The 17,839-nt window shown below is 36.2% G+C and overlaps 1 protein-coding gene across 5 annotated transcripts in view; it reads right to left on the bottom strand.

Moving 5' to 3' along the window:
* The window catches only part of LOC138691300 (uncharacterized), a 53,901-nt gene that overhangs the window by 12,816 nt on the left and 23,246 nt on the right, over positions 1–17,839 (bottom strand). For 4 of the 5 annotated variants that reach the window (XM_069813148.1, XM_069813144.1, XM_069813146.1 and 1 more), the window contains exons 6-7: positions 17,270–17,585; positions 1,270–1,829 (exon numbers count right to left, since the gene is read on the bottom strand). In XM_069813148.1, the coding sequence (XP_069669249.1) occupies positions 1,270–1,829; positions 17,270–17,585 (876 nt within the window). Of the gene's footprint in view, positions 1–1,269; positions 1,830–8,347; positions 8,808–17,269; positions 17,586–17,839 lie in introns of those variants that run through there. The other variant, XR_011329807.1, reaches the window with a different exon arrangement.

The following is a 17,839-nucleotide window of genomic DNA, read 5'->3' as shown; positions in this document are numbered from 1 at the left end:
TCACTAAGATAAAAACAACTTTTTTTGCAAAATTTTAGAGGGTACGAGGGTGTGTTGGCCTGTTGGTCATAAATTTTATTACTCTGTTGACTAGGCAGACGAGTGCCTTCAAAGATTTTCAATGCTTCACACCCATACTGTCGTAGCTAGATAGAGCGCAAGTGTAGTGATTTCCTGGTAAAAAAAAAGTTCGTAAAATATAGTATTAACATTAAGTGATGAAGTAAAAGTTGTTGAGTTACAGGAAAATTAGAAACGAAGTGTATGTGAAATAATGTTGAAGTTCAGTTGTAGAAAACTCAGGTGTGACACTTTAAAGATGAAGATCATAATGAGTGAGTGGCTTGTGGCCAATATTAGTACATAAAAGAAACCAGAAAACAACTGTTTATGTGGAAATAAATGAACTGTTGTGGGAGTGGGTTCTTCATGACCTTTCAAAGAACATGTCAATTTCTAAATCTATTCTACAAAGCAAGCCATTGTACTGGGAAAGAAATTACATAAAGCAGAATTCAAAGCTTCTAATGGATGGCTCCTAGTCCAATTAATTAATAATGTGCAGTCATATACAATACAGTATTATAGTATAGTTTTGGATATTAAATTGAATAAGATTAGTAAACTTTAGTAATGTTTAATGACTAATGAGTGAGTTACGATACTATTTTCATCAAGATGATTCACCAACGGAATAGGCGACAGAAGGCTGATTTAATGTGAGTAGTGTTAAATGGAATATTTTGTACTTCTGGCACTTTGTGGCATGCCATTTTGCTTTTCATGTATATGAATGACAAAATATTCCATTTTAATGTAACACCTGAATAATACGGAAACCTGTCCACAACGAAAAAAAAATTAGGACCATGTCACTTCCGTCTTGAACAGGTTTCACTGTATTTAAAAATGCATATTTCGTAGTAGAGGATTACAAAAATTGCAGTGAACAGATTTAGAGCTAAGTTAGAAAAAAATCAACAACCTAAAGCTTTTTTTTTTTAAATAGAGTTTTCAACCACCTAAAGCATTTTTTAATAGAGTTCCAGAAAGTAGGAAAATCTTTGCTCTATACATGTTTCTTGTATTTCTTTAAAAAATTTACTTTAAAGCCAGAAGTTGACTTGCTGTGAGAAATGTTTAGAAAAGCTAGAACACCAGGTATGTGATATTTGTAAATAAATACAATACCATCAAGTAGACGAAAATACAACTGAAAAGTAGCAAGAATACCAAACTGAGCACACATTAACTGATAATATTTTTTACCTCCTCTCCTGTGGTGTGAAATCTCTCTCACTTGGCATTCCTTGTGCCAGAAATCTCTTACAGTCATTTTCAAATTCTTTAGGCCAGCAAATGTGAACTTCATATGAGCTGTTGGTAAGGCAATTTTTCAGGACAGAAATTATCTTTTCCATTGTTACTGGATCATCATCTTCTGTACGAAATGATTGAACACCAACATAGAAGAATTGATCATTCTTCAAATATTTCCTAAGTGAATATAGACATTTTTCAAAATTCTTGTAAGAAAATTCGTCACTGCTTTTCTTTTTAACAACAAGGCAAAACAGACATTCGCCCCTCTTCTCAATTCGTATAGCTTCTCCTACTTTTTTCTCACGTTTTCTGTAGTCTAGTAGGAAATGGAACTTATTGTCCAGAGTTTTTCCACAGTCATCTATCTCATTATCTTCGGAGCCAAAAAAAACAAGAGCAGTTGAGGGCTCGATACCAATCAATGAGAAGTTACGACGATCCACAAATCGGACATAATTTTTACTGTACTTCGTTCCCTTGCTGTTTTCCTCGTCATCTTCATTCATCTGCAATAAATACATTAAATGAATAAAACATGCATATACAAATATAGAGATAAGTGAAGAAAAAATAAACAAATTTCGTTCACTTACTCTACAAATTTCAATATTATTTACATTAATTGGTGGTAGGATTTTTAACAGTGCTTCAGGGACGGTTATTCAGGTGAAGTAGGTGAAGTGTCACTTCATCTATTTACGTGTAAAACGCATTTTATCTCGTATTAATTATTAATTCTAGTTATTACCGGTACCGTATTTCTAAAATTAAAAAAAAAAAGTTTTATTTCCAGTCATTATGAACAGTGTTTAGTTGTATAAATATTACCCGTAACCATCTGCCGAATAGAATAATGTCAACTGTTATGAGCGCCAAGCGGTGTCTATTGGAACTTACAATACTGTAAAGGTGAAATTATTTGGGCTCCCATTCTCATACAGCACTTGGTTTCCATGGTAACGTGACGTCACGCACTAAAGAAAGATTGTATGAGTGAAGTACGTTTCTGAGTCTTTCAGTTCCGGAGAACTCTGACTTGTTGTAGGTGAGCTCTCTATCAGGGGCAGGGTTCTCTTATGTGCCATAAATCTACGACACAGATCTACATTCTTCCCAAATTAAGCCAATATTAAGAATGTTATCGCCCTTCAGAATCTATCACCATCAGCACAGTATCTAGACTTTAAGTCTATTACAAAAGTAGTGCCAAGTGAACTTAGCTCAGAAGAAAAAGAAGAAGAAAAGCGAACTTTCGAGAGTTGTCAGCAGAGCTTGAAATTGACCAGATTGAAATGGCATTCCACCATGATGATCTAGTGCCTAGAGTACCAGACTTATAATCCTATGGATCCTGGTTTGATCCCTGGTATACTACCAATTTATAAGTTGTGTTGGACAAGCCCATGGTCCAAGTAACACAGGGAGTTCCGGTTCCCCTCTTCATCATCTCATCTCATCACGGGTGTAGTGTAGACCAGCCTCTTATAGCGCACTCTGGGCAATGACTGTCCGTAACTTGGTCTACACAATTGCCTTCATATGGGTGAACACGAATGTATGCAAGGTGGGAGTTACCAGGTTTTAACCCCCCACCCTTGAATTTTAAAAAGATATATTTAGATTTGAGTTTTTTAATCCATAATTTCTCTAATTTTTCATTGTCAGAGTAACAAACTCTACATCGACATAAGGTATAATCCTATCCCTCCTTCAATATAATCCCTGTGCTTCATGCTGCGGTATGTTCGAATTATAACAATGCTATCTTTATTGTAGAGAGACATAACGCCTAGTACCGACCTTGTAATAAAATGAAAGCGACACAATATGAAATTTAACTTGTTTGTTAAAAATTGGATGGCTGTGGAAAAAATTACATTTCAAACATTTTATAAGGATATTCATGAATATTATTTTCTATTAGAACTTAGTATAATATTAATAAATATATGAAAGGATGAGAATGAGATAACTTAGTTCAAAGCCACACTTTTAACAAAAACGGTTTTTTGTGCGAGTTCATTTCTTATGTACGAGTATATGGGGAAGCTACTATTAACATATTACAAAAATTACTCAACAAATGACGTGAGTATACGCCGAAGAAATTATGATACCACACCTAATAGCACTTAACTCTAAATATGCTCTCCTGTAAAATTTTGTCTGAGTGGCTTAGGACTATGTCATTCTCACCCCTTCATATCGTAACACAGTGGTTCCCAAACTGGGGGGATTGCGACCTCAGGGGGTCCGTAAAGAGCTGAGGGGGGGGGGGTCGCGAGATTAAAAAAAAAACAACATTCAACGTAGTAAAAAAAAGTTTTAGTAGTTATACAGTAGAGCCTCTATTATTCGTGGTAAAGAAGGGGATGGACTCAACGGTTAATCGAAAAAATCGGATAATCGGTAAATAAAAATTTTCATAAATTAGACTACAATTTCGTACTTTTCCTCCATGGTGTTGTGTTTACATGCTAGGTAATGAATCAGAACTTCAGTGATTTAAGTACCGTTGTCAACGACGGGTTTTAAGTACTAAGGGAGAAGGTTGTCTGCAGAAAGATGGGAAGATGTTGTAGATTTACATACTTGTACTTTGTACAATTTTATTCTTGTACTTTTTTAAATAAATAGCGCACAGTTGTAACGCCAATCTTGTATTCTGATGAGAAATGAGCCACAGTTTCTTCTTCAAATCTCTCAAGTATTTGTATTTGTTTCGATAAAATTAGCACAAAACGTTTTCTTCTGACACCCGTGGAAGACATTTTACATAGAAATACTCAGTACAGCCACTCGAATAGTAAGGTTACGGTCTGAATGGTACATGGGTTGAAAGTTCTTGGGGTAATTTCTTTGAAAGCACGTAGTGACTATTTTACAAGTTGAGGAAAAAACACCTCCTCCCACAATTAACTGTTCCTGTTGCCAATACGAAAGCATTGCTACCACATACTGTGTAAGGGTAAAGGTTTGTAATAATTAATAACCCTCTGCAGAACAAATATGTACTAACATAACGTACAGCACTTCATTTGTTATCTGCAATAAAAAAGAGCTACAGAAAGACAGTCGGATAATCCGCCAATCGGTTAATAGGGTGATGGATAATCGGGGTTCTACTGTACATTAATTGTATTAATGTGACAAAATGTGCCTGGTCCTTAAGAAACTATTTCTCAAATCGACTCTGTATTCAATACACACATAGTGATATCACTTTCAAGTTCAGTGAGATTTCATGTGTTTGTTCTGATGGAAATCATACACAAGAAGCTTATGTTGCATAAATACGAGGTTGCAAATATTATAAAAATGTAAGACTTTCTTTTGATCCACAACTGGTCTACACACTGAGAGAAAGCGTGCTTTAAGCATTCCAGCATATTACATATTTAGAGGAACTGTTTTTTTTTTATTTCAGCTAATTGAACGTAACTATCTAAAAATGGATTTAGTGTCCATCTGTGACTGTCGTATTGCATTTAGTGTCTTCAGAAAAATACTCGAAGAGGTGTTATTTAGAATCTTGCAAACGTAATTTAATAAACTCAGTATCTGCAGTATCCCACCTAGCTAAATTTTTCACGAATTCTTCAATACAATGAAACACATCATATTCCTTTCGGTCTAGTGATGTAGACCATAAATCATTTTATTTATAAATCCTTTGATTTTATCTCTGGCTGTTATTATGTTAACACCTTGGTCTTGCAAATTCGTGCTATTCAAAGTGTTTAAGTTTTCGAAAATATTAGCAAAGTAGACTACTAGAGATGATCTTCATGTAATATTTCGTATCACTGTTGCACTGTATTCTTCCTTATTTGGTTATTCTTTGGGTGGTTTCCACTAATTTTGAGTAAAATTATCGATTTCGATTTTACAGGGATTTGTATATTTCGAATGGGGTTAAGTACCCTACTAGGTCAGGGGGTCGCGTACAGAAGTCTGGCGCAAAAGTGGTCGTGCCTTCAAAAAGTTTGGAAACCACTGTCGTAACATAATAATAAAAGGTAAAGGTATCCCCGTAACATGCCATGAAGGCACTTGGGGGGCATGGAGGTAGAGCCCCATGCTTTCCATGACCTCGGCACTAGAATGAGGTGGTGTGGTCGGCACCATGCTCTGACCGCCTTTTACCCCCGGGAAAGACCCGGTACTCAATTTTATAGAAGGCTGAGTGAACCTCGGGGCCGTTCTGAAAGTTTGGCAACGAGAAAAAATCCTGTCACCACCTGGGATCGAACCCCGGCCCTTTCAGTCCGTAGCCAGCTGCTCTACCAACTGAGCTACCCAGCCAAACATAATAATAATAATAATAATAATAATACACAAAATTTAAAATACAGATAATGTAAATTATAAACCATTTTAATAATGATCTCTCCCTTGGCAAAATTCGATTGGCTAATTATATTCTGACGAAGATAATATGACAAGCGCAAGAGTGCTGCAGAGAACAATGGAAGAATTGTTAATTTTTAACAGGAATATAAATATAGTATTTGCAAAGCAAAGTCAAAAGACGTAAGTTAAAAGATAAAGCAATAGCATTTGTGGAGGTGTATCAAATTCTAAAATTTGGAATTTCTCGTTAGAGATCTTTCCTTCTCCACTCTGTCCTAGAGTAGTGATCGACAGAATTTTTGTCATCACACTTCTCTAGCTGAAGAGGCGAATTGAAGCCGAAACAGAGAAAACGCAAAGCAATAAATAGAGTTTACACTCTTGAAAATACAAGTTTGTGTTTTCACAGATCTTTGCCAAAGGTTTGCTTTGCAAATGCTTTGAAGTAGTATCATCTACTCAACAAAATTGTCAATTGCTTTTGCTCTGTCTTTTGGTTACGCCTTTTGACTTTGCTTTTGCAGTATTTCTGATAAATATAGCAACTAAAGCTTTAAAGAGCAATATATATATATATATATATATATATATATATATATATATTACTTACTTACAAATGGCTTTTAAGGAACCTGAAGGTTCATTGCCGCCCTCACATAAGCCCACCATCGGTCCCTATCCTGTGCAAGATTAAGCCAGTCTCTATCATCATACCCCACCTCCCTCAAATCCATTTTAATATTATCCTCCCATCTACGTCTCGGCCTCCCTAAAGGTATATATATATATATATATATATATATATTATTATAATGTACCGAAGTACATATGATTTTCCATGTAGATATTCTGCGTCATCATACGAAGAAAGAGTAATGGAACGGAGAAAAATTCTCTCCGGCTCCGGGATTTGAACCCGGGTTTTCAGCTCTACGTGCTGACGCTTTATCCACCAAGCCACACCGGATTCCACCCCGGCGTCGGAAGAATCGTCTCAGTTTTAAGTTCCAACTCTTGGGTTCCCTCTAGTGGCCGCCCTCTGCACTACGTCATAGATATCTATGAACCTAGGACCGAAGTCCACACATGTGCTGAGGTGCACTCGTAATGAGTGACTAGTTGGCCGGGATCCGACGGAATAAGCGCCGTCTTAAATCACTTCGCATATCATATATATATATATAATTATTATTATTATTATTATTATTATTATTATTATAATGTATCGAAGTACATATGATATTTCCATGCAGATATTCTGCGTCATCATATGAAGAAAGAGTAATGGAACAGAGAAAAATTCTCTCCGGCGCCAGGATTTGAACCCAGGTTTTCAGCTCTACGTGCTGAAGCTTTATCCACCAAGCCACACCGGATTCCACCCCAGCGTCGGAAGAATCGTCTCAGTTTTAAGTTCCAACTCTTGGGTTCCCTCTAGTGGCCGCCCTCCACTACGTCATAGATATCTATGAACCTAGGACCGAAGTCCGGTGTGGCTTGGTGGATAAAGCATCAGCACGCAGAGCTGAAAACCCGGGTTCAAATCCCGGCACCGGAGAGAATTTTTCTCCGTTCCATTACTCTTTCTTCGTATGATGACGCAGAATATCTGCATGGAAATATCATATGTACTTCGGTACATTATAATAATAATATATATATATGATATGCGTAAATCACTTCGTGATTTAAGAGGGCGCTTATTCCATTGGATCCCGGCCAACTAATCACTCATTACGAGTGCACCTCAGCACATGTGTGGACTTCGGTCCTAGGTTCATAGATATCTATGACGTAGTGCAGAGGGCGGCCACTAGAGGGAACCCAAGAGTTGGAACTTAAAACTGAGACGATTCTTCCGACGCCGGGGTGGAATCCGGTGTGGCTTGGTGGATAAAGCGTCAGCACGTAGAGCTGAAAACCCGGGTTCAAATCCCGGCGCTGGAGAGAATTTTTCTCTGTTCCATTACTCTTTTTTCGTAAAATATATATAGTTAGGTAAAGCATGAGTTATGATACAACATTTTTTAATGTCATTCGTAATAAGCCAAGTTAGTTCCTACAAGGTTCTGACTGCCGATCTAAGTGGGAGTGACTTAGAGGAAGTGTGGCTAACATAGCTCCTTTGTATCCCAATTGCATGTTGTCATCTCAGGATATATTTTATTAAATAACGTTTTTAATAGCACAGAACTCATTCATCATAATCAATCTTTATTGTAGGGTGCTTCTAGTGTCAATAAATTACATATGTCACGTTAATATTACATTACTATCTTAAAATATCTTCTAAAACCTATTATATACTATTTACGTGTGACCAGCTGCTTAAGACGAAGATGGATAGACATAAAATAAATTTACCAAACTTCGAAACCAAACTAATTAATTAATTTCATATTGGAGTGAAAATGGCATAGAATTGGAATATATCAGTCTCCTAACTGTCCATTGTGCAACTCAAATCAAGAAATGGATTCAGATTCAGAACATCTCAAAATCTGTGCCTCAGTGGCTAACCATGACAATATCTTTGAAAAATATAGGAGTGCAAGAGGTCTAATGACTTTATTGTCAAATGCCTGGCATTAGAAAACAACAACTAATTAATTCATTTTTTAAATATTTTAACATTGACTTGGGTACAAAAGTAAATAATATTATACATTACCCTTGTATTCTGAATGCATCCAAAGCATCATAGTGCCTGCAGTTTAATGATCGAGAAGCATTAATCACTGCATTTGTCATAATTAGTAGCAGTTTGTAAATAAGGCACGTCTGTGAGGAATGTGATGCACTTGTAAATAATGTAGATACTGAACTTAAAATTATCACAGATATAAAATAAAGTTTTAAATTTGTACTCAAGAACTTGCACAGTACTGAAGAAGAAGAATATATTGTAAAGATTCTTATATAAAAAAATGTTGTCTGTATTAACTCTTTATCCGTTTGATTGTCTTGTGCTTTCTGCAAATTTATTTCTTCTTCCTAGACTTCTTTTTATCTTTCGATTTCTTAGAGCCCTTATTTTTCTTTGCTTCAGGCTTGTGTTTTCTTTTAGCATCCTGTGGAGGAACACTGGAATTTTCTGAACTGTTTCTTGACACACTACGTCTTCCCCACCTCTGAAATAAACAGTAATAATGGCAGGCTGCAGTGTACTGTTGCGTAATATAATTATGTATGCAATTTTTAATGTAATGAAGTTGGTCAGTTTCTTATGCGAGAATTTCCTTCAAACACATATTTATTAAGAAGAAATTGAAAGTAAACAAATAGCTATATACAGGGTTTCTATGTATTATATGTACTGAGTGCAGGTGCAGTGTTTTGTTTCTCGGCGGCTGGGCATGTCGTAGCTGGCCACACTTGTATGTTAACCCCGCTACTTAAAACGTGTGTAAAATTGTATCTTACCCCGCTACTTAAAACGTGTGTAAAATTGTATCTTATAGAAGATGCTAAACAGGCGTTGTATCGGGAAAAGGGATTTTGATTGACATGATTAAGATCAGTCACTGTAATGTTTATGATTTCATTTATTATACCACTATATACTATATTTAACCTCACAATAATTAAAATGCTTAAATTAAGAACAATAATGAGTATACAAAGTATGTTCCACTCATAAAAAATCGGACCAATTGCGCTAACAGTACACCAAACTCCAGCTTTTTTTTATCATGAAGAGGGATTTCTTGTACACGATATGGATTTTCAGAACAAAGAGCGAGTGTCAAATGGAATCATGCCTCATCTGAAAAGAACATGAGCCGTGAGTAGATTAAACCTTCAGTCACTTACTGGTTTTTAAGGAACCCGGAAGTTCATTGCCGCCCTCACATAAGCCCACCATTGGTCCCTATTCTGAGCAAGATTAATCCAATCTCTATCATCATATCCCAACTCCCTCAAATCCATTTTAATATTATCTTCCCATCTACGTCTCTGTCTCCCCAAAGGTCTTTTTCCCTCTGGCCTCCCAACTAACACACTATATGCATTTCTGGATTCGCCCATACGTGCTACATGCCCTGCCCATCTCAAACGTCTGGATTTAATGTTCCTAATTATGTCAGGTGCAGGATACAATGCGTGCAGCTCTGTGTTGTGTAACTTTCTCCATTCTCCTGTAAATTCATCCCTCTTAGCCCCAAATATTTTCCTAATAACCTTATTCTCAAAAACCCTCAATCTTTGTTCCTCTCTCAAAGTGAGAGTCCAAGTTTCACAGCCATACAGAACAATCAGTCACTAATGAAAAAAACACTCAGAATGACGCACTCGTGCTACTGGATCGCCTTGTTGTAAACAGTGGACTTGTACATTTTTAAGGCTTCAGTTTTAACAATTTTCTTGCTTTATGTGCAAAAGACGCTGAAACCCCACTTGTTGTGCAAATTTCGGGAATGATTTTGTTGGCGACTGTTCAAGATGTGCGCCAATTTGGTCTAATTTGTCCTCAATTAGAACTGTACATTTTCACGTGTTTTTTTGTTTTACACTGAACCAGTAAATTCAAATCTGTTCAGAATATCATGAATTGCAGTTCTGGAAGGAGGTAATTGACCAGGGAATGTCTGAATAAATTACGAATGAATATAATGAGTTGATTCGTATTTATAATAAAATTTACACACAAAAATGCGTTGCTCTAGAGTCAGCTGTCTAACCATCTTCGTAAACGAATGTACACTGCCCTGAGAGAACGGTATATTTATACTGAGGGTCACGGCTTACCACAGCCAAGAAGCAAAACACTGCAGCAGCAGAAAGTACATATAATAGAAACCCTCTACATGACTAGATTTGAGTATTTAAAAGATTCCGAATTTTAGATTAATATAAAAATCATTTGTATGCCTTGAAACGGTAAAATAACTTTCACCACAGCATTATCCTATTCGATATCTTACAAAACAACATTTAACTATCAACAACTAACAAAGACAAAAATAAAACAGAGTAGATTGGACTACATAAAATAAGAACAATTACTAGAGCTCGTGGCCCTACACATGCGAAAAATTTCATAAGTATTCCAAACACGAATTAAAATATTTTTTTCTTTATTCAGTTAACCTTCTTTCTGGGACTTAACAGTGACCATAGGGGAGGGATAATTCTTTGGATCACACACAAGACATCAAGACATGGACAACGAAAGAACACCCCTGGTGATGGATCAACTCGACACACAGACAACCTTCAGAAGACAAAACGAACACGTATATACTGTAGATAACAGACATAATGTTCGTGTAGATGGAAAGTAAATTCCAACCCAGTATTTCCACACTCAGGTTGGCCGACCTCGGGATTTGAATCTGGGCATTCAGAATGCGAGTCTGAGAGTATACTGCCTTGACCAACCTGTTCAGTAAAAATTAATAAATAATGGGAGGGAAACTGCAAACCAATCATATTTATCAAGAGCCGATTTATGTGATGGACTTAATTTGATTATTACATTTCTGAATGTACCAGTAACACAAATATTATACTTAACTAGACTTATGCATTTAAAGCATGCCTAATTTCAGATTAATATAAAAATCATGCTTTGAAATACTGAAATGACTGTCAACAATTGTCTAATCAATATCTTGCATAACAAAACATATTTAATTATCAATAATAAATAAATAAATAAAGAGAGTAGATTGGTTTATAAAAAACTGATCAGTAACTATAATTTCTGGGCCCCAAATTAAATATGTAAACACAAAGTGTTGATAGTTTTGATTAGGCAAATAATTCATAGGTTTTATGCGAGCAAGCATTCAGCTGTATTAGCGAAATACTGAAAATAATTCTGATTATCACAGAGCACATGTAACATCAGATCTGCCAACTTGTGAGAGATGAAATGAGAGAGATGGGAATTTAGTAGGAGACATCCTTTATAATTATAATAATAATAATAATAATAATAATAATAATAATAATAATGATGATGATGATGATGATGATGATAATGAGGCGACCAGAACAAGAAGAGGCAGAGGCGGTGAAAACCAAACATTAAACACGAAGTTATGTGATCACCTCTAAATTCTGGAGATTATCCTGACAATGCGGGAGAGGAGAAGTTGTGAGCTAATTGCGAGTGACTAGAGTATTAAGTTATGCATAAAGTTGGTAGGTCTGTATTTTAACCATAAATTGATAACAACAAACCTAGAGTAGCAACTTGCTTCCGATATGGCTCATTGGAAATAGTCTTTAACTTGGTAATATTTCACATAAAAGCAAGTTCTTCAATTTTTTTAGTACATATTTAGAATATTTCGCCAAAATCGAATAATTAATTTTGTTTTCTAAAACTGACACAATTATTTTTTCTTAAAATACGCGAAAAGTTCGAAATAACTATGGCTCTTGTCCTCATGCCTACTGTGAAATAAGACTTATAAGAACTATTGCAACATATTACGATCTTTTCTTTTATCAAGCAAATACTTTCCACAACCAATTTCAGCAATCGTAACAGAAATGAGAGCAATGTTGTTGGTTGCGATAAGAAATTAGAGACAAACTGAAGATTTATGGAGGAGAAAAAGGAATTCTTTACTACATTTATAAACAATTTTTGTACATAAAAAATGTAGTTCTAGCACATAAAAATTCGTTCCAAGTGATGACAACAATGGACGTAATGAGTTGATGGCAAAGAAAGAGAGGAAAAAAAAACATGATATTTCAAAAGTGCTTATTAAACAAGAAAAGCATTTACATTAAAACTTGTGAGACATTAACAAAATATATATAAATATTTTTTTATTTTGTTTGCGATGCTTATGATTGTAGGAATCAGATTTACTTAATCATATCCATCAATATGTTATTTTAGGTTTTTTTTTTTTTTTTTTTTTTTTTTTTTTTTTACAAATCTGACATTTCCAATAATAGACAATCGTAATATGTTACACGTCATCTTTATTGTTCTCTATGTTCTTAACTGTAATCTTCAAGTCGTCATATCACATAGCCTATAGATATTTGGATATTTTAAGTTCTGCATGGCTGAGTGGTTATCAATTCTGCCTTTCAACAAGACGATCCATGTTCAATCTTCTTCTCTGTCAACGTGGAATTTATGGTGGTCAGTGCGGATGCTGAGGGGTTTTTCTCGGGGTTATTCTGTTTTTCATCATCATCATCTCACCAATACTCAACAATCACCCCACTCTGTGAGACCCTGAGCCAGGTCTCCAGAACAAATACAAAATAGCTTAAAAAAAAAAAAAGGTGAACTAGTTGTACACACAGTGTTTAATATAGATAATTAATTCCAGCAACCATCACACTCTAAGACAAAAGGCCAGTTGACCAGTCATATTCTGTTTTCTTCTCTCTTCAGTTTTCTTGTGAAATTCTAACAGTATTTTAGAGTCCCTTTTGAATAACAAGATACTTTAAGAAAGTACAGTAAAACTCCTTTTTAACGAATCTCTGAAGGGATTACTTTTTTTCCCCCCTTAGTTCCTTAAAAGGGGGTTTACATAAAAATCGAAAGGATAGACTAAAACAACTAGTACTAACATGTGTTATATACCAAACATTTCAATAATTTAATTAGACCTACAATTGAGACATCGACATGGGAAAGCATGAAAGTCACAAAAACGAAATTTTATAGGACAAGCAAAAAACGCTTGTGGGTCTGTTACAAAGGACGTTACTTAACTGTAATGCCATCTTTGATGAGCTGCTGAAACTAAACAGTTTCGTGGGTTCATACTATCTTATCCGTGAAAAAAAGGATTTTCGATTTTTTGTAACTTACATGCTTTCCCATGTCAATGCATCAATTATTATTTACAAAAATTTCATAATAATAATTTCTAACTCTTCAAATGGTGAGGCACGAATGTTTTTCCATTTGGTTGAACCCGCAGTGGTCACTATGTAGAAAAATAGTTAAAGGCACTTAGAACACTGCCTGTATTTTGATTTCCCTGCATGTTTATTATTGTGGCTGAAAAAAAAAAATTGGGGCAAAGACTTTTCGATTCGCCCTTATACTACTTTAACTATACTAACTTTAGTGTGTTCTTATCAAAACTATTAAAGGAGAATTATCACACTGATACAGTAAACCTTTCCTTCATTTCCAGTAGGAACAACAAAAAATTTCGCAGCAATATACTGAATTAGATCATTATCTTGCCCTTAATAGAAATGTGACATTGATCATTTTACCCTGGTATCCTTCAACTGAGGCCTTGAAATAACAAAGGTGCTAAGTGCCACTGATAAGAACCAGTGTTATTTGAGGAAAACTGATACCGGTACTACAAAGTTATGTGGCATATTGTCCGGTGTCACATGGTTTGAACTGATCAGAGGTATCACGGCACTTGTGTCAATTGATATGTAACCTGAAAAGGTACATAGCATATTGTTAGCAAAGAAGTGATATCTCGTATGTACAAAAATGGTAATTTAGTTTAACTGCGTTGTTATTATTACTTACTGGCTTTTAAGGAACCTGGAGGTTCATTGCCGCCCTCACATAAGCCCGCCATTGGTCCCTATCCTGAGCAAGATTAATCCATTCTCTATCATCATATCCCACCTCCCTCATATCCATTTTAATATTATCTTCCCATCTACGTCTCGACCTTCCTAAAGGTCTTTTTCCCTCCGGCCTCCCCCCCCCCCCAGCTAACACTCTAATATGCATTTCTGGATTCGCCCATAGGTGGTACATGCCCTGCCCATCTCAGACGTCTTCTGTAGGGGCATGAGCATTTATAACTACGATATCGCACCATCTACCCTTAAGTACTAAATACGACAACCTATCACTGATAAATTCGACCTTTTTTACTGCTGATTTTATTCTTTTATGAATAAATAATCCTGTTCCTAATTGGTGATTATAGTTTCCTTCCCCATAATACAACAAATAATCTCCTATTTGTGTTATGCCATTCCCATCTCACCTAACCTCCTGTACTCCCACAAAGTCTATTCTATATCTAGCTAGTTCTTTTGCTACTAATGTTACCTCTCCTGTTCTATATAGACTTGTAACATTCCAAGTACCAAATCAAAAAACCTTATTCCTTTGCTGTGGTCGTGCCACAGAATCAGTCCCATTCCGAGGCTTATTTGAAGGATTCGTAACAAGCTGTTTTTTACGGTGATGGGTTGTTAGCCCTTCGCCCAACCCCCAAGCTGGAGGACCACCCCTCATTGGCTGTCCGCGACTGCTTATTCAATATATTCACAGCTACCCTCCATATCTGGAGACCGTCTCCTCGATCCTGTTATTATTATATTCACAAAATTTGACAGTTAAGTAATATTTTGTCCTCGAGTAGAGGATCTTGCAAAGCAAAAACTTATATACAAAGTTAGTCTATTTTGAGAGAAATTAATTTTTAAAACAGTTTTCTCATTCATCTGCAAATTCATAGATACGAGGTTTCACCTCATAGCCATCGATATAACAATGTGAAAATCTCAATTCTGGATAAAATGACACCTTCAATTTCATTTTATTGGGTTATTTTACGACGCTGTATCAACATCTAGGTTATTTAGCGTCTGAATGAAATGAAGGTGATAATGCCGGTGAAATGAGTCTGGGTCCAGCACCGAAAGTTACCCAGCATTTGCTCGTATTGGGTTGAGGGGAAAACCCCGGAAAAAACCTCAACCAGGTAACTTGCCCTAACCGGGATTCGAACCCGGGCCACCTGGTTTCACGGCCAGATGCGCTGACTGTTACTCCACAGGTGTGGACGACACCTTCAATATTTCAAGGCCTGAATTATGTTTAAATTCGTAATTAATTGTGTTATTTATTTACACGACTTTGCTACAATGAGAATGTCAAAGTTTCTTGCATTATGTACAGTACACTTCTCATAACTTTCATCCAAATGAAGTTTAGTTTTTATCCCTGAACACATATAACAGATTGATCTGCCTAATGGGCTTTCAAGGCGACCACTTTAATCAAATTTCACTATGCTGCCATCTAGTGACTGCAATATAAGTCACGTAATAATCCTTATGGAATTGCATGGAGCAACTGTCTTTCGTTCACCATTGTGGAGTAATGGTTAGCAAGCCTGACCATGAAACAAGTGGGCCCGAGTTCAAATCCTGATTGGGAAAGTTACCTGGTTGAGGTTTTTCTCCGGGGTTTTCCCCCAACCCAATAAGAGCAAATGCAGGGTAACTTTCAGTGTTAGACTCTGGACTCATTTTACTGCCATTATCACCTTCATCTGATTTGGACGTTATATAACCACAGCAGCAGTTGAAAAAGAGTCATAAAATAACCAATTAAAAAACTGTACTTCCATCTAGTGGACGTTACCAAAAATTGTCTTCGACGTGGAAGTTTTGCTGGTGATTCTCATTTTATGTTGCCATTTCATAAGATATATATGATATTCTTATTGAATTTGGTATTCCCAAGAAACTAGTTCGATTAATTAAAATGTGTCTCAGTGAAACGTACAGCAGAGTTCATATAGGTCAGTTTCTGTCAGATGCGTTTCCAATTCACTGTGGGCTAAAGCAAGGAGATGCACTATCACCTTTACTTTTTAACTTTGCTCTAGAGTATGCCATTAGGAAAGTTCAGGATAACAGAGAGGGTTTAGAATTGAACCGGTTACATCAGCTGCTTGTCTATGCGGATGACGTGAATATATTAGGAGAAAATCCACAAACGATTAGGGAAAACACGGAAATTTTACTGGAAGCAAGTAAAGAGATAGGTTTGGAAGTAAATCCCGAAAAGACAAAGTATATGATTATGTCTCGTGACGAGAATATTGTGCGAAATGGAAATATAAAAATTGGAAATTTATCTTTTGAAGAGGTGGAGTAGTTCAAATATCTGGGAGCAACAGTAACAAATATAAATGATACTCCGGAGGAAATTAAACACAGAATAAATATGGGAAATGCGTGTTATTATTCGGTTGAGAAACTTTTATCATCCAGTCTGCTGTCGAAAATTCTGAAAGTTAGAATTTATAAAACAGTTATATTGTGAAACTTGACTCTCACTTTGAGAGAGGAACAGAGATTAAGGGTGTTTGAGAATAAGGTGCTTAGGAAAATATTTGGGACTAAGAGGGATGAAGTTACAGGAGAATGGAGAAAGTTACACAACACAGAACTGCACGTATTGTATTCTTCACCTGACATAATTAGGAACATTAAATCCAGACGTTTGAGATGGGCAGGGCATGTAGCACATATGGGCGAATCCAGAAATGCATATAGTGTGTTAGTTGGGAGGCCAGAGGGAAAAAGACCTTTAAGGAGGCCGAGACGTAGATGGGAGGATAATATTAAAATGGATTTGAGGGAGGTGGGATATGATGATGGAGAATGGATTAATCTTGCTCAGGATAGGGACCAATGGCGGGCTTATGTGAGGGCGGCAATGAACCTCCGGGTTCCTTAAAAGCCAGTAAGTAAGTAGTATTTCATAAGATGGGAAATGGCCAATCTGATATATGTGATCACGGGTTTTACCTAACTCACGAGTTTATAACCTCAAACATGCCAAACCATACTCAACAAGCAAAAGAAAATGAGACCTTACCCGGTTGTAGTTGTAGACAGTTATTTTGATGTCAACACCAGAGAAGGTATCCTCTATCATTGGCTTCACTTCCTTCCATTCCAGTCTGTCCAACCCACAGCCAATTCGAGGCATGGCAAGTAATTTCACAGTATGTTTAACACAATGATCTTTCATTCTCTGCACTGAAGCAACCAAGTCTTCAAACCTAGGTTTATCATTGCTGTATTTTTTCGTAATAAGGTAATAAATGAATCTTTCTTCATGATCCAAGACACACATGTGTCCCACTCGTGGTTTCTGATCAAATAATTCACCAACACTCTTGAATTCCTGTCTGTAATAAATAAAATTTAATGGTACACAGCTATAATTGAAAAACAATAAAGACAGTACAAATCAGTGTAGTGAAATTTGCCAAGTATAATGTGAGGCATGCATCTTGCAAAGACAAAGTACAGCAGAACCCCGATTATCCGTCACCCTATTAACCGATTGCGCATTATCCGACTATCTTTCTCTCGCTCTTTTTTTTTTTAAACAGACACATATAGTCTATCTTCTTCATAGGTATAAAGTACTACTATACGT

Source organism: Periplaneta americana, chromosome 16, assembly GCF_040183065.1.
Source record: "Periplaneta americana isolate PAMFEO1 chromosome 16, P.americana_PAMFEO1_priV1, whole genome shotgun sequence".
Classification (NCBI taxonomy): Eukaryota; Metazoa; Arthropoda; class Insecta; order Blattodea; family Blattidae; genus Periplaneta; species Periplaneta americana.
Note: the sequence above shows the minus strand (reverse complement) of the source record. Positions and strands in the feature narration are given on the sequence as shown.